The 24,650-nt window shown below is 40.6% G+C and overlaps 1 protein-coding gene across 1 annotated transcript in view; it reads right to left on the reverse strand.

Annotated features, from left to right (window-relative positions):
* Nucleotides 1-3,779: 3,779 nt before the first annotated feature.
* Nucleotides 3,780-24,650, reverse strand: part of TOPAZ1 (testis and ovary specific TOPAZ 1) — a gene marked incomplete at its 5' end in the record, with an annotated part of 34,813 nt that continues 13,942 nt past the window's right edge. The window contains 13 exons of the mRNA XM_083467757.1: nucleotides 3,780-4,053; nucleotides 4,576-4,759; nucleotides 5,567-5,770; nucleotides 8,064-8,228; nucleotides 9,191-9,356; nucleotides 11,272-11,372; nucleotides 14,537-14,711; nucleotides 16,009-16,075; nucleotides 17,953-18,059; nucleotides 19,702-19,794; nucleotides 21,589-21,740; nucleotides 23,103-23,166; nucleotides 23,986-24,105. Coding sequence (XP_083323883.1) covers nucleotides 3,855-4,053; nucleotides 4,576-4,759; nucleotides 5,567-5,770; nucleotides 8,064-8,228; nucleotides 9,191-9,356; nucleotides 11,272-11,372; nucleotides 14,537-14,711; nucleotides 16,009-16,075; nucleotides 17,953-18,059; nucleotides 19,702-19,794; nucleotides 21,589-21,740; nucleotides 23,103-23,166; nucleotides 23,986-24,105 — 1,797 coding nt within the window. The 3' untranslated portion in view covers nucleotides 3,780-3,854. The remainder of the gene's footprint in view (nucleotides 4,054-4,575; nucleotides 4,760-5,566; nucleotides 5,771-8,063; nucleotides 8,229-9,190; nucleotides 9,357-11,271; nucleotides 11,373-14,536; nucleotides 14,712-16,008; nucleotides 16,076-17,952; nucleotides 18,060-19,701; nucleotides 19,795-21,588; nucleotides 21,741-23,102; nucleotides 23,167-23,985; nucleotides 24,106-24,650) is intronic.

A 24,650-nucleotide genomic window follows, 5' to 3' on the forward strand; every position in this document is an offset into this window, starting at 1 on the left:
TGGCTTACTTCATGGCTCCTTCAGCTGCATTTGTGGCGCCACGGGTTAGATGCTGGAAATGTGCCCATCGCCCTCCTTGAGAATGCCACCTGGCTTGGTAGATCTGCAAGGACTGCAGTGGCAGCTGGTTGAGCTCACCGTGTGGTCCTGTTCCACGTCTGCTCAGCAGTGATGCCCCACCAAGCACAAGCTCCTTGGAAAGTGGGTGCTGGGCCATCCAGCCTGTTCCAAATCGGTTCTTCAACTCTGCCCAGGCTCTTATGTAAGGGGCCTTTTTTAAAATCCTTTTTTCAATGCAAACAACCACCGCAAAAGACACATACAACAAAAACCATAACACTAATAACACAATTTTACAATTCAGATTTGAATACTGCTATACCGATGGCTACACCTTTCTAACAACATTTTCCCACCTCTCCTCCCCCTACTTCCCCCACCACTGTTCGCCTTATCGCTTAAATATTCCTTCCAGATTTCTTCATATTTTTCCATTCTTAAGTTGCATGGATGTGCATTTCGTTCGTATGTAGCTAGTCTCTCCATATTATCAATCCATGTGCTCAATGGATTCTTTTTGCGGCTCTTCCAATTCATCAAAACTTTTTTTTGCTTCTGATATGGCACGGTACATCCATTTTTTTGGACCCCTTGTAATCTCCCACGTTTCCAGAATATAATTTAGAATTAAATTCAATTCCCCTAAATAATTTCTTATTACTCTTGCTATAAATATCCTCGCCTCGCACCAAAATGATCTTATCATCCAGCAGTTAATCATCATATGTACTAAGTTCATATTTTTACTCCCACATCTCCAGCGGTTGTCTGCACTTGTTATTTTCTTCTGGTATAGTTTTGCTGGAGTCCAGTGGACTCTGAATATTATTTTCTGTTGGATAAGTCTTAGATCCATAGATGCTGTTTCTGTTGATTTTATACTTGACTCCCATATATCATTTGTTATCTGTACCCCTAATTCTTCATTTTTGTCTATCATATTCTAAATCATATTTCTTCCTGTTGAGTAGGGTTTTATATAGTGCAAGTGTAGAGTTTTTTGTTTTTGTTGCAGAAATTAAATCTTGTAGCAGCACGGGTGTTTCCAATGCTGCTATAGCATGAGGGCCAAACAGCCTTTCCAACATGTTTCAATTGGATGTATTGCCATTGAGTTTCACTGGTTAATCCATACTTTACTTGCAAAGTCTTATATTCCACAAATTTGTAATTTTCATCAATTAATTGATTCAATGTCAAAATACCTTTTTTCATCCAATTTTGCCAAATTATTACTTGATTTCCAATTTTTAATTTTGGGTTGGCCCATATTTGTTAATTTCTCATGCTGATAGGGGTCATCCTTATTTTTTATATTCATCCAAATTTTTATAGGTGCTTTAATAGTCTCCAGGATATTTCATAAAATTGGAGCTGAATTTAATCCACCATATAAGGGGCCTTTTGAGAAGCTCGTAAGCGTGCAGATTAAGAATCTGCACACTGCAAAAGCTCCCAAAGCGATGCAGGAAGTTTTTCAAAGCAAGAAAACTAGAACAAAAGCAGCAAGGAACTTCCATGGGTTATGACCACTTCATTAGGTGCATGAAATGGCACTCTAGAGGCATGCCAGTGGCATTGGACTGGCTGCTTGAAGGCTCTGGAATACAAGATTGGGATCAGGGAATGGGAGTAGAGGTGGGAGCACAAATATTTCCTTCTTGGATAAAAGATGAGCAGGTGCATGGGGGCAGGTGAGCCATAGCACAGGTCAGGATAGATGCACTCACACAGCAGCCAGAACTGACTTCTGGGGTGAAGCAAGTGTGTCTTGTAGCACAAGATGGTAGTCTTTTGCTGTGAGAGGGCACTGCCCCTTTCACCTGCAGTAAGAAGTCTCCACGGTTTCTACTATAGTGGTACCTCGGGTTAAGAACTTAATTAGTTCCGGAGATCCGTTCTTAACCCGAAACTGTTCTTAACCTGAAGCACCACTTTAGCTAATGGGGCCTCCAGCTGCCGCAGCACGATTTCTGTTCTCATCCTGAAGCAAAGTTCTTAACCTGAAGCACATGTAACCCAAGGTACTACTGTACTGAAATGATAAATGTTGCTCTTGGTTAGAATCCTTCAAGACCCCCCAAACCTATTTTCATTTCCAAGGCAGCTGTTGTTCTGAGTATGCTCAATATACAGCAATCCAGATGCGACTAGAGAACTCCCTACAACTAAACTTCTAAACTATATTACAAGCGGTGACCGTTTTGCTCATATCCAATTGATGTGAAACTGTTGAGGTGTGGGTCCTTTTGCCAAGTGTAACTAAGTACTTAACTTTCTCACTAGTAAATCTATTTATTGGCCTCATGCATGTGATTGATGGGAAATGAAACCCAGCCAGAGTGTTGAATGGATCCTCGGGTTGTAAAAAAGAAAAAGCACTGAACTCCACAAACTATAAACAAGGACTAGCAAATAGAGTAACTTATTTTAACACAATTCCTCTTTCGTCATTTGAGCTTATTCATATCTCGATGGAAATTTGATACTCTGGCAAGTTAAGTGTTCTATATTTTTGTTGTATGAATATTGTTTCTGCCTACTGTGGAGTTAACTTGTTTGCAAATAAGTCTACCTAAAGATGGCAAAGAGATGAAGACTGTAACACTAGAGAACTCAGCAAATCCTTTGTTCTGTTACTGGCGTTTTTCAAATTAAGTGCATCAATACAATATAATATTAAATATTCAAAATCCTCCAACGGAGATTCTCTGTAATCCTTACAACTGTCATGTGAGGTAAATTAGCTGCATTATCAGTGTGCTGCAGATGGAAAAGGACTGAGAATGATTTGTGCAGGCCTGCCTGCTGCTAGTACGTTTGCCAGGCACTTTGAGGATAAAATCGCTCACCTACATCATGCTAAGTTGAAGACTACTTTAACAGAGCCAAGTCTTAATTGATGTTGTGGGATCACGTTCAATTGATGCCTGAGGATGTGGACACGGTACTTTCAGTGATTTGGCCCACTACATACTCTCTTGACTCTTGCCGCATCATGACTTGAGCTAGAGGTGGACTGTGGGGTGAGCCTAGGAAGCAGCTAGTGCATCACAAGGGGATGATGCCAGATTCCTTGAAAGAGGCAGCTGTGGCTGCTCCTTAAACCCCTCCCCACACCCCCTGGACCTTGAGGTAATACACAACTAGAGTTCAGATTTGAATCGGGGAATTCCCAGCTCACACTCAAGTTTCCTTTTTCAAGTGATAAAAGGAATAAGGCTTAAATAGTCTCAAAACTTTGACATCCTCATGCATAATGGGTAGGAGGAAAATGGTCTGCTCTCTGGTGTTACCACACTTCTTGTATTAGGAAAAAGACCCAGTACTTTGCAGGATTCCACAGCTTATTGTCAAGGGCTTGCAGCAAGTAGATTAGTTTATTCTGGAAGATCTCTGTGTAATTTTCAAATTGGCAAACAAACAGAAACAACTTTTCCCACCTAAATTAGATGGCTGAAATGAAGAAAGCTAACCAAGAGAATACTTGTGTAAAAGGACTGTAGCAGATCAGTTCTGCTACAAATTCCTAAAATCCAAATGTGGTCAGTTTAATTCTATGTCTTTAGCAACTGGTTGGTAGATCTTGAATTTGTAGTAAAAAAAACAAGTATCTGCTAAGTCAGGAGCCTGTTAAACGCAACAGTTATTTGGGTTACTGAAGTTAAAACATAAAAAAAAGTTAGAAAACAGAATTATATAAAATTAACAATGGGAAGTTTCAACACAACAGAAACCATTTATTGATTCGTTATTTTGAACAGTGATTACTATAACTGAAGTCTTATCAATGACTAAAAAAGCCAGACTTTTCCTGCCCACTTCATATTCTCTTTCAACCACTCAAGTGCACAAATGTTTTCCAAACCACACACTTGCTCCGTGCCACTATTTACTGTGAAATGCTTTATGAAAAGCTTTGGGGTAGATATGTTAGTAGCTTGAATCAACCTCTCCACGGCACATTGATAGTTATCATCCTTGCCTTCACATCTGAAAAAGAGTTTTCACAATCAAGAAAAGTTACAACCAGCAACCAGTCATTCTAAGATGATTAGCAGTGTTATATGAACTACCATCCTGCCTTTCCTCCCCAAATGTGCTTCAACTGTGTCTTTCAACTGGGAACAAACGATAACTACTGTAATGTGTCAGCAGAAATGAAGCAATTACGTGGAAGAACCAGCTCCTTTCCACAACAAGCTTTTTTCCTAACTAATGTGTGACTGATCACAAAAAATGAGGAAATGGTGCAAAATTAGAAGACAACACCAACAGTAGTGGGAGGAGAAGTAGGAGAAAATTCAAAAAGACAAAATAATAAAACCAGGTTTCTATTACTGGCAACATGTTACAAAAAGGACTTTGAAGAAATTAGTATTTATTGTATTTTATAAGTTACTGATTTAAACTGATTATCGTAAGATTCTTTTCCTTGACACAAATCAAAGACATAAGCAAGAAAGCTGAGGGGAGGATACAGAATCATGCACTTGGAAAAGCAAATGAACTCACCTTTTCAGTACTATCTGAAGTATTTGATTGGAAGCACCAGGACTCTGAATACTACTAGCATTAGAAACCAAGAAAATTTCAATTGCTAACAGCATCTCAATCTCAGTCATGTAAGAGGGAATCAGAAGAAGTTTACGGTGAAGATTTCCTTCCAGTGGTGGGTAGCAACCCAATGCTAAAGCATCTAAAAAATGACAGTAAATTATGTAAAAGAAGGTGTCAAAGTTGTACTAAACAGCACACATCTCTAGGTTTGTGTGTGGGTACTTGGATCATCTACTGCTTTATTGAGAAACAGTTTCTTCCAAGATTATTTGAGCTTCTGGACTACTTTTAACTGTTTCCAATTTCCATCCTACTGCAATTGCTGTTTCGGACAGTCTCAAAAACTGAAGGTGAGGAGAGGTGGCAAACCTCCACTACTTGTTCAGAAAGTCCAAAGCTGCTCTTATTCCTAAAACCTAGAAAACTCTAAACTTCAGTTTTAAAGTTCTGCAATTGAATTTTGCTACAATCTGGGACCAGACCAGCTTTTGTTTTCCCACCTCACTTTTTCCAGACAAGGTTAGCAACCTACTACTTTTCTTCAAAAAGAGAAGTTGTCACTGAATGTTCCTTTTGCTGCAGATTCATTCTAAAGCACAAATCGAGGAAATCTAGAAAATGCTGGGTTTGCTTGGAATGGCAACACATATCAGACAGGTCTTCTGAATAATTATAGCACAGGTCAATATCTTAAAGCAAGTCATAAAAAGTCAAACAAAGCAGAGTACTTCTTAATTTTGGGCAGAATTCTTCAATATCTAGTTGTTAATGTGTAATTGTGGGTTAGACTGCAGCCTGAACTTTTCTAACAATGCAAGCTGAATCATATCTATTCAGAAGTGAGTGCTACTAAATTCAATGTAGCTTATTCCTTGATAAGTGCATTTAAGATTGCAGCATAACTGAAGTTCTTCAACTAGTAATGCAGTAGACATTGAGAGCTTACGTTTATAATGTGCTCTGGCTTTAAGCCACCAACAGCCTCTTCCAAGTGCTGTGATTAATGCTCTAAGTAAATCAAATTCAACAGGAATGTTCTTTGCAAGCATGAAATCTACTACAGTAGATGATATTTGAAGCTTCTGGCTTTCCAAAGAAGCACCTAGCAGTTTATTAAATAAACTCCTGTACTGGGATACATCCAAACTATCTGCAAAAGAAAAACATTACAAGTGATTAATTTTCTTCAATTATTAAGTAGAACATTGGTTTCAGCAATATAATAGTGGAAAACTACAGCAAAGATTTCCCTCTCTGTTTTAAGATTTTTTTCAAAAAGAAGATCCTAGTTTCTCTCATTTTCATAAGCAAATCAACTCTGCTTAGAATGCGCGCGCGCACACACACACACACACACCCCGGCCACCCGAGGCATCATTTCTTCTTGTATTGGAATAACTGTACTGCAGAATGGTTTTCTGCTAAACGAAATATTTCAGAAGTGTGTACACTAAGCAATAATTATTATTTTCATATCATAAATGCTACACAGAAATAGATCTTGATGAGAAGCAAAAAAAGTTACAAATATATTGTGATCTGCAAAACTAACACCTAAATCCTGCATCCTGAGATACATAGGTGATTGTTTTATTAACCCCTCTAAAGAGTTTGGGCGGGCAAACAATGAACATCTATATAGGCTCCCAGTCTGTTTTTGAGCCCAATTAAAAGCACTAGTTTTAACTGTTAAAGCCCTTATTTGCTTTTAGCCAGGCCCCCTGAAGGACCACCTGCTCTAATTTATACCTGCCCAAGAATTCGTTTTCATCAGAAACCCTTGTCCAGGTTCTCCTGCTTAGCAAGGCAAGCCAACTAATGACTAGAGAAAGGGTCTTATTTGTGGTGGAGTGGCCTCCCTAGAGAAGACTGACTGGTGCCCACACTATGATCCCTTTTGGTTTTGCTAAGTCTTTGAATCTTAATCATACAATTATTTTAGTACTTTTAGAACCCAGAACCAAGTTGCTCCCCCTGGCTGGTATTATGTTGTTTTAAATTGTTTTCAGTTGCTGTGTTGGGTTGGCTTCCACTGCCTTGATTGTCTTATAATTGGTTTTCATGCTTACAATTTAAATTTTATATTTTGTATTTGAATGGTGTAGAAACCACCCATATATGGGCAGTATATAAATGTTAATATACAAATATTTATCCCATTATTGCCCCTCACAATCCAGAAGTATAGGCGAAGACTTAAAAATAGTTCAGAGACCATCCAGCAAGCTTCATGGCTGACCTGGATCAGACCTAAGGTCTATGTGGTACAGCGTCCCCTTTCCCAGTGATTGGCAAGATAGTTATGGGAAGGAGAAGAGGGCAATTGCCTTCTTCTGCTGTGGTTTTCCAGCAACTGACATTCAATGAATTTTAACTGTAATTTCCACACTGCAAGTCCACAAAGGGTTCCAACACTGCTATATGCCAAGAAATAATCCAGCTCAGTAAATCTGTTCTCATTCCAATCTCATCCAAAATTGCCCCACCATCTCTTGGCATCATTTTCAGGAGTACACATTTCCAGCTTGTTGCTCCTCTGATCATCTCTGCCCATTGTGTTTACCTTATTCATTTCCTGACACCCAAGGCCTCCCTTTACACTTCCTTTGCCTCTACCCTGCAAGCATCAAGGTATTGCAGCTTTAAAGTTTTATTGGCAGATTAAGAATATATTGTAAAGGACAGGCAGGTCAGATCCCCAGCAAAGACTACTTTCATGACTTAAGGTAGGAGGACCTGTTTCTGGAGGAGCCTTCTTGAAGGCTAACCAATAAGCTTTAGCCTCTCCCCCTTCTGATTTCAAAGGAGAACCAGCCCAATGCAGACTGCCTGCACTCTAAGAAGGCAGGGAAGAAATACTTGAGATTAAAATATATACAGTTGTACCTCTGCTTACGTATTCCTCTGGAAATGTAAACTTCGGGTTGCGAACGCGGCAAACCCGCAAGTGTATACTTCTGGGTTTTGCCGCATGCACAGACGCGCTCAATCGTGCCGTACGCGTGTGCAGAAGAGCGCCTCCAGTTACAGACCTTTCAGGATACAGCTGCACCTCCGGAAACTATCCCGTCCGTAACCAAAGGTACCACTGTATATGAATGGCAGTGATGATGCAACATGGTATCTAGCTAGATACATACTACTGACAGGTGTATCCTGCTTTGTAGATTCCTGAAAGGTCTTACCAAAACAAAAACACCTTGTGCGTTTCTTAATTCTATAGACCTCAAAACAGAAGAGACAGGATAAGAAACAGAAAGAAGCGGTTGTTTTAAACTGAACAGTTGCTCTCCTTTCAGGAAGAGAATGGAAGGAAAGCCTTTCTTATGAAATGAGCCATCTCTGTCAAGAACTTGCAGCATAAAATACCAATTTATCTTAGTATCCGATTAAAAGCCAATAGATGCTTACTAGCCATTGAGAATGGAATTATAAACACTTACTACAAGAATTCCTGAAGCCTGGTAGATTTTGCAAGACTTCAAATGCTTCTCCATAACGGCTCTTTGCAATGCACTCAGATGCTATTATATATAGTAGGTTATGTCGCTTGAGGACATCCATTCGATCACAAGGCCATGTTAGAGTACTTATTATCCATTCCGACTCTAGAGAGATAAATATTGGTATTTTAAAAGCGATTAAAATGCGGCCATGAATGCTGACAAATGAAATAATATAGGGCCTTGTGAAAGATCCCAGATGACTGCCCACCTTCAGCTATTTAACAAAGAACTGCTCTCCATGCAGAGCCTGAGGAAAATAATTTTGATGTCCAATTATGAACTACTGTACTGACCATTGTGAATGTATGGAGAATGTATGGAGGCTGCCAAGTCTTGAGTGTTATCTTGGCAGCTTATGTGGAAAACTATCAATTTGGCCTAGCCTTGTTGACAAGCTTGAGTTCCTGACTGAGACAGAAACCAGGTGTCCCCAAGGTATTTGCACAGGATAGGGGGCGGGGAAGAAAGGGGGGGGGAGAGAGAGGAGTTTAAAACATGTGATTGGAAGATATACTGTCATATATCATATATCCCCCTTCCAGAAGCCACAGGTCTATGGGGTCCATTTCCTGGTTGATTACTGCTTAGAACAGCTACCAAAATAGTGTCACTTGAAGCACAGCAGCAGGTCAGAGCAGCAGAAGCCGGGGTTAAACACAGTCAAGAGCACCAAGGGACCATCTGCACAGCACTGTGCCGCACTGTTATGGAACAGGCCATTCATCTCACAAAACGTTACATAACTAATGAGAGAAAGTTGCTCTCCTTAAAAATGCAAGGGAGGTAAGGATTTGACATTTCTGCATTTAGCAAGACATGAAATATGAAGGAGACCAAATTTTAGATGACGGACAGTTCCCCTTGCTTCCTTTATTCTGCACTATTGTCAACGTACTTTAATTATTCACCAAGCCTCTGTCAGCAAATTCTCAGAAATATGAGTAAATGTCAGCTTGAGACTTCAACCACATATTTTGGCTCTCTCAATTTCCGCTGTAACGTTAAGGCAGAACCTACACGTGTCATTTTAAGCCTTGCTTATTTCTGTTAAAAAAGAAGTGTACCTCTCAATACCCATAATGCTCCATTTAGGCTCCCGCACTTGAGAAATATTTCCACAGCAATGTTAACAATGTGGCACCGTGATGCCAACCTCTCCTGACCAAGAAGTCCTTTCAAAAATGTGAAATGTATCTTTAAGGCATGAAGCGTATCCAGAACCTTCTTGGCCTATGATACAAAGGGGGAAAGCAGCGTAGAGAATTACCACAGTATCACTTTTTTTGTCTCAGAATAGTTGTTCATGCACGACACTGTATATTCCTAAGCACAAGGAGTGGTGCTTTTTTGTTGTTGTTTGTTCTTAGCTAGCAACACTGATAAGTATGAAAAAAATGAGCATGGAAAGGAGCAGTAGTTTTTACCTGTGATAAGCTCCTTTCTGCTTTGATAGGATGACATCCTCATTTGGGTTGCTCCTCCCACTTGTTTCTTTTCAGACCAGTCAGGACAAAGGACTGAAGGTTGGCTGCTGCCTCCCAAAAGGAAGCCTTGAAGCCTAATTGGTTTAGCCCTAGTCTAGTGGGAGGAGCAATCTGAACAAGGACGTTATCCTCCACCACAGGAAAATATTGGTTCAGCCAAAGCACAACACACAAGCATCTTGAGCTGCACTCCCTTCACGCAAGGAATTGTCTTCTGCTTAAAAATTTAATTCAAGATTAAAAGGCACCAATATTTTTATACCTGTATGGTTTGCAATTTCAGCTTAGGGGTCCAAAAAGGCAAATTGCTTTGTTGGCATGTGTTCAATGATTGCCAAAACCACTTTAAACTTATAAAAATGAGTATGTAGTATGCCAAGCATTACCCTGGCTCCTAAGCCTTTACATGAATAATTTGGCTGGAAATTTCCAAGATTTTTTACACACACACCCCCCCGACACGCCTCAAGAGGAGAGCAAGCATCAGGCAAATGAGACTCTTTAAAGGCAAATCGCCAAGTCCATTTGTCACAGCGGGAAAACCTTGCCACATATATAACCAATTAACCAAGTTTAGCAAATGAAACAATTTTTAAATTTGGCATGTCCTCCACATAACCCTTAATAACCATGATGTACAGGTAAGGAAAGAAACACTGCCTCCCCTAAACCCATACTACAGTTCTCAAGAATGTGTATGCCTCTGAAAACAAGCTAACTTAGAAGTACCAGTATATATAAAACCCCCAAGCATTCACAGATGCTGCTTGAAACTGCTGATCAATTTATAATTAAATCCATCCCCATTCAGAAAACACTTAAAGGCACTGTTTCTGCCAAAGTACTTCTTATGCTATCTTGCTTATACAGTATATATTGTGCATGATCAGGCAAAGTTAAGTACTTTTAAAATCCCACTGACTTAAGTAGGAGAAGTAAGCACTTTCCCACTGAAAAGAGTGCGACTTAAATTTAAATACAGCAATGCAATAACCACAATAATTGTTTGAAGCATTACAACTTGTTTTGGTCTTCTTCTAAATTGCCTATAAAAGTTTGCCAAGGTCATCCATCTAATTGAATTTTAGAGATTCAAAGTTGGCAGAAGTAAATTAGAATAATCATAGGAATGTGGGAATCGTTATTGTTAGTAATTAATATGAGTAAAGGAACAGTAACCCCCCCCCCACTGCCAAGGTGTGCAATAATTTCTAGATTAGGTAAAGGGACCTTTGACCATTAGGTCCAGTTGTGAACGACTCTGGGGTTGCACCGCTCATCTCGCTTTATTGGCCGAGGGAGCCGGTGTACAGCTTCCGGGTCATGTGGCCAGCATGACTACGCCGCTTCTGGCGAATCAGAGCAGTGCACGGAAATGCTGTTTACCTTCCTGCCGGAGCGGTACCTATTTATCTACTTGCACTTTGATGTGCTTTCTAACTGCTAGGTTGGCAGGAGCAGGGACCAAGCAACGGGAGCTCACCCCATTGCGACCTTCTGATTGGCAAGTCCTAGGCTCAGTGATTTAGACCAAAGTGCCACCTACACCCTCAATTTCTAGATTAAGTATCTCCAAAACCATGCTCCCATTGTCATGTTACTTGCATGCTCATGTAATATGTGATAAGACACATGGGTATGCCTTGTAAGAAGCAAATTACCTTTGGCCACTGCTGCAGTTTGTAATATGAAAACATAGCACCGATACCAATCCTTCCCAATAAAGTTGTATCTGTCTCATTGTGACAAGGATCAGCCTTAACTAGAATAGAAAAGAAAAAACATGTTGCTTTAGATTTCTTGAAATAATGTTTTTCAATGGAGGAACTAGTTAAATGATTACCCATTCCCATATGTGCCAATGTGACATTCATTCTGGGTAATAAATAATCTGAATTATTTCCTATATAAACAGCTTTTTTAAAGACATACAATAAACGTAGCAGATTAGCAGGCTTCCATCTTCAACATGCTTACTAGGTGGCATGTCTCACTGGACACAGTGGGACTAGTGTGCATAGAGTTATTATGCTGTAACTCTGGTTTGAAGGGTGACAAATAAGGCAGGAGAAAATGGCACAACCACACCACATTTAAGGGCCAGGAAACCAACACCATCAGTATGGAGCCAGTTGGCTCAGATACCATGTTAAAAGCTAAATCAAGAGTGGGGAACCTCAGACCTTGGGGCCAAATGCAGCCCTTCAGAACCTTCCCCAGGCCACACCCTTTGCACCCCGAGTATTTTGCACCCTTTGCATCCTGAGTATTTGCATTCCTGGCTGGAATGTCTCCTGGAACTCTGATGGCTCTTATTTATCTGGATGGAGGATAGAGGGGGTATTTAAGTGTGAGTAGAAACTAGCTTACTGCCCCCCCATTACATTTGTTGCTCCACTCACTTCTGCCTCTGGCTCTACTCAACACTGGTATGTGGCCCTCTGAAGGTGGCCCAGAAGGAAATGTGGCCCTTTGGCTGAAAAAGTTTCCCCATTCTTTTTTTAGATCATAAAAGGCCCTGGGCTTGTTTCAATTACCGTATTTTTCGCTCTATAAGACGCACCAGACCATAAGACGCGCGTAGTTTTTGGAGGAGGAAAACAAGAAAAAAATTATCCTGAATCTCAGAAGCCAGAACAAGAGGGATCACTGCGCAGCGAAAGCAGCGCCCCCTCTTGCTGTTCTGGCTTCTGGGATAGCTGCACAGCCTGCATTCACTCCATAAGACGCACACATATTTTCCCTTACTTTTTAGGAGGGAAAAAGTGAGTCTTATAGAGCAAAAAATACGGTAAGTCTACAGAGTTTAAGCAAATTAATCAAAGTTTGGGCACGGCAATAAAGCATGGCTAATTCAAAGTCAAAAGCAGGAGGTTTTTATTTCCTCTTCTTGCATGTGAAAGAGTACACAAGCCCAATGATTTCCATAGGTAGTACCTGGAATGCGATATTATTGTTTAGCTCTATGTCCAAATTGGCCTAGTGAGTGGCAATGTCTACTACTGTACGCCAGGATACCAGCCCTTATCTTTTTACATTTGCAGTGCTGAGTACTTAGTATTGTGGCAACAATAACATAATAAGGTGCAGATTGTACCAGCTATTCCCTGAATCCCATTAAAGGTCCCTCGATGGCACAGTGCAGACTCTTCCCAGCTGGCCATGATGGCTTTGTGTGTTCTCCTGCCTGGAAATGCCTTATCAGATAACTTGTGGTTTGGCACCTTCTTGGCATGTCAGGGACACCCTTGTCTTCCCTGGGTTTCCATTTGCTCTCATGGGAACTCTGGAAGTGAAGACTTGCTTAAAAGGAACTGCCACATGCCTGACCAGGCCTTCCTCATTGAACTTCCTCATCCACCCTCCTATGGTTTAGTGCAGGGGTCAGCAAACTTTTTCAGCAGGGGGGGCAGTCCACTGCCCCTTAGACCTTGTGGGGGGCCCAGGGGCGCGGACTTATAAAAAATATTGGGGGGGCCCGAGAAAGCTCATGAATAATAAATAAGCTCATGAATATGCAGATAAAGTGGCGCCGCCTCCTCGTGAGCGAATAGGGGAGAGCGTGCTGCGCCTATTAATCAGCTCTGAAGGAAATTGGGTGGAGCTTTTGCTCGGGAGGGAGGGCAGGAGGCATGCAGCCCGACCCTGTGCATTTTGGGCTGGGGGAGGGGCGGCGGTGGCGCTCTGCTGGAGGGGCGCCTGAGATTATTGGGGGGCGGAGCCCCCCCAAACGAATTTTTGAGGGGGCTTGGGCCCCCTCAGGCCCCATGGAGTCGGCGCCTATGGGGGGGCCAGACTTTTTTTGGGGGGGGGATGAACGAATTCCTATGCCCCACAAATAACCCAGAGATGCATTTTAAAGAAAGGGACACATTCTACTCATGTAAAAACACACAGATTCCCAGACCGTCTGCTGGCCGGATTTAGAAGGCATTTAAGCCAGATCCGGCCCCTGGATCTTAGTTTGCCTACCCATGGTTTAGTGCAAGGTTTCCCAAAACTGGGTCTCTAGCAGTTTTTGGATTACAACTTCCATCAGTCCTATCTAGCAGGACCAGTGGTCAGGGATGGTCTGGACTGTTGTCCAAAATAGCTGGAAATCCTGGTGTAGTGCATTTCACTGAGGCTCCATACTGGCTGGTTTGTTCTCAATTGTACCAAGTCAAGTGTTTAGTAGGCTTTTGCCTTTCCTTCAGTAGAAAGCCTACTTTGATAGGAGTTTGTTCTCTTTCGTCATAACTCTGGCAGAAATTGCACTGGGCAGAATCTCCAATGCAGGGTGGAGCCTCATATGGGGTCTTGGGGGCAATGTTTCAGGTCTCTGCCATAGCTCAGAGGCTCAGGCCTGACATTGCTCACCACAGCTTGCCAGTGGGATCCTAAATGCATGGCCTGTGCTATAGCGGGTTCTTGATGCTGGTTAACTCCCAAGTGCCTCAGTGGTTGTGCTGGGATGGGTTAGCAAACACCAGGGAGGTCTTTTTGAATCAAGAACCAATCCTGCCCCACTGCTATGTCAACATCCACTTACCTGCTGCAAATAATGAAGTTGTGGCCTGCTTTTAAACATACATGTGTTTTGGTCTGTGCTCTGTTCCCTTGTCCACAGCCTACTGAACATACCACACAATCAGAATATAAGGGTAATGGGTTGACTCCTCACACTGCAGATGAGGCACACATATCAGTGTTAGATGCACTTCTGTGGATGCACTATTTAAAGATCTCTCCATGCCTGTGAACTTCCTCTAAAACCTCATTGGGTTGGTTTGCCTGTGAAATATTTGTGATGGTGCTACACTTGGAAGAGGACTTGGGGGTGATAGTACTTGCTGAAATGATATTTTGGTGAAATACCCCTAACTTTTCTTAAAGTTCCCTTTGCATGTGACTCCAGAATAATGGGCAATATTGTACAAATTTTACCTGCAACTGCAAATTCACAAAAAGGAACGCCTGGTCTCTCTTCTGTCACTGAATCGGTCAAGATGTTAGCAATACACAATGAGTACTTTTCAAGGTCACCAAAATTTTCACATCCACTTCTCACATTAACGTATAAAGTTCCCAGTTTGGCCCAGTCACCTTTTTCTTTGCAATGCTGTTCAAAAAGTAATAAAACTTAAATAGAATTATTCATAATTTAATATGATCACAAACACAGTAAACTTAATAAGCATTTGAATTTTTTGTTTTAAAATTGGAAGTGTTTTCTCACTTTAGTAACTTGGGATTTGTTTGTAACTTTGTCACTGGGAAACTAGTAATTTTTATAAGATCTTTCACAACCAAAGCATTCAAAATAGTTATTTTACAAAGAACTGAAAGATAAGTCTTCCAATTATTCTTCAAACAATACATATTGATCAGATATTATTCTTGCAAAATGCAATCTAATTTTCAAATAGGGAAAGATATAGTATTATCTAAAATAAACTGCCTTAAGCAGCTGACAGATACTTTACATTTTGTTTAACAGTAGCTTCATAGGGACAAACAAAGATGCTGAATACAAAGATGTTTGGGTTTCTACTTAGCTTTTTAAACATATACAAAATGCAGCAATGGAGGTTGCAATCTACCTCAGGCTAGGCTGTGCTACTTGTTCCCCTTCAGTGGGTTTTCCAATGCAGGTGCACCCAAAAATTTTCTCTCCAGCAAAAAGCTGCCCAAAAGTCAAGTTTTCATCATGTGCAAGCCTAATATCATTCACATTTAGTACTTCCAAAAGCAGCTACCATCAGGACTGATTTATTCAGGGAAGGATCTTCTTGGACAGGACTTATTAAGATCAACAGATGACTTTCTGTTCCAATTAAAAAGATGAACAAGATGCGGTGCCATGAAGTCACCAGACACATTTGGCTGGCACACTGTATAAGCATTTGAGTCAAGCTTTCTGAGAAGCAACTATGGTTGGAAAGAAGGAAGGAAGGAAGGAAGGAAGGAAGGAAGGAAGGAAGGAAGGAAGGAAGGATACCCAAGATTATGAAAGACGATAGTGTAGCAGTCAGGTGAATTGCAACTGCTAGCTAGGAGTGATGATGAAGCAATTAATCTTCAAGCTTCTCGCATTGAATACTTAACAAATACATCAATGTGATTTCTGAGACTGAAGATTGGGGGACATTTAAGCAGGCTTTAGCAGTCCAGGTCCCTAAATCTCTCACCGCCCCATTTATTTCTCCTTTTGGAAGGGAAAGTTATTTCCCTCCATATTTTTATGAATACTTAACCACCAAGAGCAAATATGACATTCAAGCATTTAGCAACCCAATCGCCATGTGATATACAGAAGCAAGGCCTACTGATTCCAAGGTATCTTTCTTCCATTTGATTTGATTAGTACTGAGATGTCCTCCCAAGCTTGCTTTTAAAACAATGAGTATATACTGTACCTGAAATTCTGCAATTGCTGAATCCAAGCCACAAAGGCTAGCCTTATGGAAATGTCTTGCCTGAAATCTTAGGAACAAGAGTTATCTGCTTTTGAGAAAGCTTAAATTTGGAGTTAACAGAAAAAAGCAACAAGTGACTTTCTAAATAATTATATTTTGCTGCACTCCCCCCCCCAAAAAGCATACACTCTGCAATCAAAATATGATCCAGTTTTTTTTTATCAGCTGCATGGCATGGGTAGCATACAACAAAAGTGTGCACCTGGATACTTCATAGTGTTATATGTTTGTGTGGTTCAGTGTGGATATCTTTGTGTTCCTTCCTGGCCTATGATGATGTATATGTGAGGTTAGAATGTGTGAGAGGAAACCTGTGTGAGACGAAATCAAACCAGTTCTTAAGTTAAGATAATTGCCTTAGCTAGCCAGTTAATTACTTCCATTGACATGTCCAAAGAGGTTGCTCTGTTCCCATAGACACAAATGTGTGGGTCTTTTCCCACCTCATCTGGCTGTATGTTACATCACCCTAGGGCAGATAACAATAGGCAAAGGGGGTAAGGCTGTGTGCGAGAGTGTTTGGGCCCCTGCTGGACCCAGAGCTATGTCCTGGGGATCTCCCTCAGAACCTAACGGGGAGGCAAGATCTGTTGGAATGTTAATACTGTGTGAGCCTTTCCATCCTATGCTCAGCTTGTATATATGTAAATAAAACCATATATTATAAAGATGCCAGGGTCTCCACTGACCTTCATTCTAAGGAAACTGAACCCTGGGCAAGCACTGGTACTGCTGGAAGTCTCTTGCCACTTGGAGACTGGGGTTTACACAACAATAATATTGCAAAAGGTTTGAGGGCACAGCCTTCATAATACTTTAAATATTGGCAGATGAAGCAGCTTATAAAAGATGCTGACAATGCTTACTATAATGAGGGTTTAACAGTGACATTACCCAAACAGCATCTCCCTCCTGCTTCCCCATTCTCCTACCTGCTGTGGCCTCGGATTTGGTCCCTACAGTCTAAATAATTACCTCTTTCTACTCCTAAATTCACTCAACAACTCTGCATACTTACAGGGGATTGTGGTAAGCATAACCAAGTGTAGCTCATTAATTACTTAGTTGGGTTTTGCTCCAATTCCTCCTTCCTCTGTCCACAAGCTCCAACAGAAAGTTCAAGTCCCAGTTCAGATGCAATGACCATGGTTTGTTTATTAGATGGAAGATTAGCATTATGCACTGTAATGAAGGACTTCCAGGGTTTCTTAAACCGAAGCTTCTCTCTTGCATCCAAACTGGGAAACTGGTTTAACTAGGATCTGATCCTGGTTTCATATCCTAGCTTGTACTCTGAGTGTCATACTACAGTTTCCAGGTTTGGATATAAAGAGGAAGTATGGTTTAATAAACTCAGACCTAATTGTGAAGCATGAGCAGAAGGAGGAAGAACATAAGCAAATTCTCATTTTGGGTTTGATAAACCATACTTTATTACACCAAGATTGTTATGGCTGAACCAGACATAAAAAATCAGAAATGGGAGATCTTTATCACATTGTATGTACTCATTTGAAAGTGATATTGCCAAACTTCATTCATTTTTGTTCATCCTAAGAAAACTCCATGGACATATAAAAGGAGAAGCTTTGAGAAAAAAGTGAGTGTTTCCAAGGCATGCTCTGGTTCATGGGGTCATGGAGAGTTGAACACGACTAAGACGACTAAACAACAACAAAACAAAGCATAAGAGCCCTCATTGGCAGCTTCCAAAATAAAAAATAAATAAAATCAATAATATAACCCAATATTTAATATTGTCATCTTGTTGAGATCGAAAAATAGTTTATAAAATGCGTAGACTGGCATTTTATGGCACAAGTAGTTGAGAAAATATATTTTATATTTTAGGTTTAATATAGATTGCATAAGAGATGAACATACCTGGACAAAAAAATAGCTTGTTCCTGACTGGAAACTTGTAGTTGGTTTAGGAATGAGGTGATGCGGCCAATGTGCTCGTCTTTAAAAACCATTCCACCATCACAAAGCTATGACAGGAAGGAAATAAACCCAAAAGCACCAAAAACCTGAATATCACTGAAGACTTCCCAAGCAATTATATGTTTACAATGTTCTGTACAAGTGATTAACAATAGACAGTTAAGTAATGCATCTATGTATAAAGCAGTGTTGGGCAACTGGCTTTCAAAATCCCGCTGCAAGTGATCAGTTTTGTTATCTGGCATGAGTGATCTTTCCTTCCCCAAGCAGAGAAAGAAAAGGGGTTGGGTTCAGGCTTCACCAATTGTCAGAATTTCCCGCCAACAAAATATTAGCCCTGCTGTATGCGACCCTCAACAGCAAAGAGGTTGCCAATCTCTAGTATAAAGCCTTATATAACCTATGCTCTGGGGATAAGGGAAAATTGGTGGAAGAATTCTATAGCTAAATGGATTTTGGAGGAAACAGCATTCCCAACCTCCAGCCAAATTCTGTTTAATTCACAGTTGCACTGACTCATAGGTAATGCAAATTATACTATTCCTATGGTAAAGCCAGGGCTTATCATAACATGAAGCAGTCACTTCAGTCAACAGATCTTAGTTTGGATGCCAATTTTGCACCTCCTGCTAGTAGACCTCTGTGTTATGTAAGAAGGGTGTAAATTTTGATTTTTTTCCTTGAGGTATAAAATGTTTAAGGTTAGTCCTAGTACTGACCGGGTTGAGTCTTCTAAATACTATGATGTTATAGCCTTTGCAGAGACCTATAGAAGAAGCTAGTACATGACAGCAGCTTATGATCATGTAAAGGGATGCCCCAGAATTCTATAAAGCTGTCCAAATTCTCCAAATCTTATACCGATTTACAGTACAAAATTCAGCTGCAATCCTCCATGCTCCCGTTATATATATATTTTAAAATTCTTTCTCCCTGGTATTCAAGAAAGCATCTTTCAAAACAGTCCTTAATATTACAAGAACAGAAACACCTCCATGGCATTCATAACTTTAGTCAGTTTTAATCATCTGAACAAACTGCCCAATGAACTTAGTTATATAAACAGTAACAAATAAATGGGAATTATATATGCCACCTTGAGTTCATTGGAGAAAAAAGGTGGAATACAAATGCAGTAAACAAACAATAGCTTAGTATATTATATGCAAGGCTGAAACTATTTCTTGGCTTAAGTTTTTAATTCTCTGTGTATTGACTGTGGATGGTAGAATGTATTTTCAATAAATATGCTCTACGTCCATATACAGTCACACCTTGGGTTGTGAACACTGCGGGTTGCGCATTTCCGGGTTACGGACAGCACCAAACCTGGAAGTACCGGAATGGGTTACTTCTGGGTTTCGGTGCTCGTGCATGTGCAGAAGTGCAAAATGACGTCATGTACAGAAGTGCCGCATTGCATCACGCGTGTCTGCAGATGTGGCGCTGCAGGTTGCGAACGTGCCTCCCACACGGATCACGTTCACAACCCAAGGTATGACTGTAACTTTCTTTTGGAGTCAGTTTTTTAAAGGGGTTGACCTTTGGACCCACAACCTTCAGCATGAGAAAGCATAAAATCAAATAAAAATGAACATAATTTATGTGATTGATGTGTAGAAGAAGCAGATAAATTTATGCAGAAGGCAGAATGACATTTAGGATAGAATCAAATAATCAAAGTCATACCTTACAAGAAATGTCAATTAACTCAGGCACTAAGACTCTTAGTTTCATGGACGCCACTTGTTCAAAGACATTGAGGAGAATGTCTACAGTTGGCTAAACAAAAATGCCTCAGCATTAGAGCTAAATACATTAGCTGTAATTAACAGAACTTCAAGGAACAATTTCAATCTGAAATAAAGCACCTGGCTCTCGTATAGATGGCTTCCAAGAGTTAATCATTACTCCATGGCATGTGGTTGCTACTTCTGAGTGACTGGGATACTGCACCTGTGCAGTATCACCTGTCCTGGTGAACCTCAAGCACTGGACAGGCAACGTGGTGGTGGTGTGGGAAGTTAATTCTCTGTGGTGACCGCCATGAGTGCGGCAATTGGGTGGTTGATTGGTGGCTGTGGCAAGGGCTGCTGCTGTGCCAATTGGGCAGACGCTTCTCTGCTTCTGTGACGTGGGTGATTGGCAGAGTTTGTCAGTCTGTTGAGTGATTTTCGGCATCCCTCCCCCCAAAAAGCTCAACAACTCTGGGCAATCTCCCCCCATTTTCTTAAATTGGAGTCTCCAAAAATATATCTTATAGACAGAAAAATACGGTATCTTCCAAACAAGTGATTTTTTTTGGGGGGGGGAGGGGTACTTGATCTTAATAACAACTTAGGTTTAAAAAGACTAATAAATGTATTGTTTCACGAGCTGTTGTACGACTGAGCCAGCTTCCTCAGTGTCATGAACTTTTCTGGGTATTGCGTGTAGTTATATGCTCAGATGAGGAACCAAAGTTCTGCTGCCTGCTTTCTACCTGTAGTGTTTCTCCAAGAGAGTTTGGCTTCAAGAGGAATCAGGCCCGACTCAGCCATTTCCAGCTAGTAGACTCCTGATTACATCAGCTTCCCAGGGAAAGGGCTTAAAAGAAACACAGTCTTGGGTGGTGGCCCCCCAAAGGGAAAAACAAAAGGGATCATCTTCTTGATCTTTTTACTGATTTAAAGCTAGTCTGTAAGGTATGATTGGCTGACATGCCATTACACAAGGGAGTGGTGCCTGCCGACCTGAAGGAAGCAGTGATGCAACAACTCCTAAAGAAATCCCACATGCAGATTTCCTGGCAACTACTGGTTGAACACTAATACTCCCACTTTGAGGCAGGTAACCAAGAGGATTGTGGCACTTCAGTTACATACGGGTACATTCTTGGACAAGATGCATTATCTGGACCAGGGGTTGTCAACCTGCTCTCTACCGCCCACTAGTGGTCGTTTCAGGATTCTAGGTGGGCGATAGGGGGTTCTATGGCACAAGCTGATTCCTCCTTCCATCGAGCACTGGTGGGAGGTAAGGACATTTTACCATCAAGAAAGATGCATTAGTGGGTGGTAGGTATAAAAAGGTTGACTAGCCCTGATCTAGACCTATTTCAAGTCTGGGTTCAGGCTTGCTTCGAGACTGATTTAGGCTGCATCCACACTGCAGTGCATTCCGTTTTCCTTATGTTTCCGTTATTTTGCACGTTATACTTGAGCTTTCACACAACGTAAAAGCTACTTCCAGAAAACTAATGGAATGGACTACTTTGCAATTTTAGTTTTCAGCCCGCTCAACCCAGAAAATCAAAGGAGTTTTACACAGCAATTTTGTCTCTCCTCCCTGCCCCACTTTAACATTTTTGGCTCTTGTAGATTTTTAAAAATTATCTTATGATTTCCAAATTAATAGCTCAGAATCAAAACCCAAGAAAACAAAATTGAGAGCTTATTAAGATAAACACATGACAAGTCATTATATAATGAGTAAGAAGGCCTTTTAAGCTGCAGTTGTATACCCATTTACTCAATGGGACTTACTTCTAGGTAGACATATATAGGCTTCACTAATAAAAAATACCAAGTTACTTACCAGTATTTTAATCATTATGCTAGTGCGGAATACATTAAATAATTCTTTCAGCAAACAGCACTGGAGCAAAGATGTTAGCAGGTTATTTAGTATTTGTGAATCCAAGTGCTTGTCAGGAACACCATTTCTGCAGTAATCTGTAAATACCTGGGCTAAAAAAATGGGAAATTTAAGTGTGAAATTGTTTTATGTAGCATACTACTGAAACATTAATTAAGACCTTTTTAAAAGGCAAAAATGAGTAAAAATGAAGCACTGAAAATCTATTTTACTGGGCAAGTGCATTTATAATGTTGAGAGCAGTACCTATGAACATATGAAAAGCTCCTTTATTTCTCATCAGCATTATTTCATAATCTGTTGGATGAAAATAGCTGTACCAAATTTTGTTCCTTTCCTTTACAACAATTGTTCTAGCACATCTTGGATCCGCAAATGCTCGCATCCCTAGTCAAGCCCAACGAAGAATTAATTTAGCACTTTAATCTGTAGGCCACATTAATATTTACTGGTTCATAACTTCACCTAACCAGGGGACGCGGGTGGTGCTGTGGGTTAAACCACAGAGCCTAGGACTTGCCGATCAGAAGGTTGGTGGTTCGAATCCCCGGGACGGGGTGCGCTCCCGTTGCTCGGTCCCAGCTCCTGCCAACCTAGCAGTTCGAAAGCACGTCAAAGTGCAAGTAGATAAATAGGTACCGCTCCAACGGGAAGGTAAACGGCGTTTCCGTGTGCTGCTCTGGTTCGCCAGAAGCAGCTTAGTCATGCTGGCCACATGACCCAGAAGCTGTACGCCGGCTCCCTCGGCCAATAAAGCGAGATGAGCACCGCAACCCCAGAGTCGGTCACAACTGGACCTAATGGTCAGGGTCCCTTTACCTTTATAACTTCACCTAAAATGAGAGAGGGATAGTACCTACTAAAGCAAACACCTCAATATGTACAATATCCAAAAGAACCTTATTGTGGGGAGCATTATTAGGAAAACACAATTTCCCTCTCAACAGCGAAATTCACTACCTTGAAAAATGTCATCTAGAGCTTCTGCAACAATTCATCTGCATATTATTGTTTTTTTAAAAAGAATTAAATTAAATTATGGTAGGGCCTTGGTCCCATATACACATGTCCCAATAATGATAATAATACTTCCTGTTTCAGCACCGAAGTACTAATATAATAAAGCCCACAAACCAAAGAATTTTAAGCGCTTATACCACACAAAAAACTCATTCAGGTTAGAATTCTAGTTCTGAATAGAGTTCCAGATCTAAGCAGAACTATCCTCTTATTTGGTTACAGGCTTTTGCCTTTATGAGCTACATATTAGATTGACAATCAAAAACTATTTCAGCAATGCTGTGCTAGGATACATGTTAAGAAACTATGCAATGTTAACAGCCAAATTTCTACTCAACTGTATAATGGAATGTATTATGTGGTCTGTTACATATGGCACCGTCAATCTTCAAGCAAAACCTATATTTTGTCTTATAATGGTGATTATATCATACCTGCACGCTGCAACAAAACCTCTTCACCAATACTTATATATGTATTAAGTATTTCAGTGAAAAGCTGGAAAATAAAATAAAACCACAAATCTATTATAAATATATTACAGATAAACTTGCTATCTATTACAAGCGTATTACAAGTTTCCAAAATGTGAGGATCCACAAATGCAAATAATTTTGAAGTACACATTGATCTATATTTAGTAAAGCTAAAAAATAATAATCAAGACATATTAAACTGTAGCTAAGAGTTAGATGTGGACAAGAGTGTAAAGCATGAATAACTTCCACATGGAACTGCAACAATTGTTTTACCATTATTACCATACCTGTGCACAACCTTTTGCTTAGTATACTAGCCAAACCCATTGTTTGTGGTTGCCACCCCACCCCCCACTTTCCCCAGGCATGGGTAGAGAACCCAGGAAATAAAGGAATGTTTTGTCCTTGTATTGGGCTTACGCTGAAGATGCAAGCAGCACATTGCTGCTAAGGAATAGTGTAAAAACCCCATAGGAACCCTCACGCTGTTCATGGAGAAAAGGCAGAGTTTCTTTCACTTCCCATTGTGCATTCTGCTGGAGGCAACAGCAGTTAAGGCCGGCATTTTCTGCAAAAGGCAGTTCACAGGTTACATTTGAGGTGGTATTAAAGTTTTATCTGTGCCGTCTTATTTGATGGCTGCGTTCACAGATCATCAATGGGTTCTGCAGTCATCAAGCAATGAACATGTGTATGTCTCTCAGGCCACAGAATTCTCTGATTACTCTGTTAATGACAATCTTATCCTGGAGATCTGAAAAAGGCCTCACGTATTTTGTTCTTTAACCGGGCAGCACCAACCAAGTATTTACACAGAGAAGAAACACACAGTTTTTACCTTTTCATTTTTTGGTGCAAGTGAATGTGAATACCGGCAATTTGCTCTCTGACAACCATTCAATGTATTGAAATGAATTCTGCAGACTCCACGGGGTAGATAACTCAATCCTAGGTAAGTCTGCAATGCAACCAGAGAGAAGTCTTTCATTTCCCTCTCAGAATTCTCATTTGAAAACCAAAAAAACACATATGGTACACATATTTTGGGATTTATGTGCATTTAGCAGGGTATGGACTACTTCACACATAGCACAAAGTGTCATAGTTTGATTAACCTAACAATGGTTTACTTGAATGTACAAACCTAGCCCAGCAAACTAATTATAGCTTATTTTTCTACCAACAAACCATGAGGAGAAACCATGATTTGCTATCGGCTTATGAAGCATGGCTTGTTTCTGAGGGAGTGGGTACATTGCTTGGGGGTACTACTGGATCCTTTGCTGTTGCTTGAGGCTCAGATGGCCTCAGTAGCGTGGAGTGCCTTGCATCAGCTTTCAATCTAGCAAATTTGGGACTGAGAACAAGGAGAGAGGCTTAGAATCATAGACTTGTAGAGTTGGAAGGGACCCCGAATACGCTCAATTTTCAAAAATTATGAATCAAATGTCTCTAGCAGCTATATACCTTAAGTCAGAAACTTTATATAAAAGCAGGACAGTT

This window comes from Podarcis liolepis (assembly GCF_965112155.1).
Source record: "Podarcis liolepis genome assembly, chromosome: 12".
NCBI lineage: Eukaryota > Metazoa > Chordata > Lepidosauria > Squamata > Lacertidae > Podarcis > Podarcis liolepis.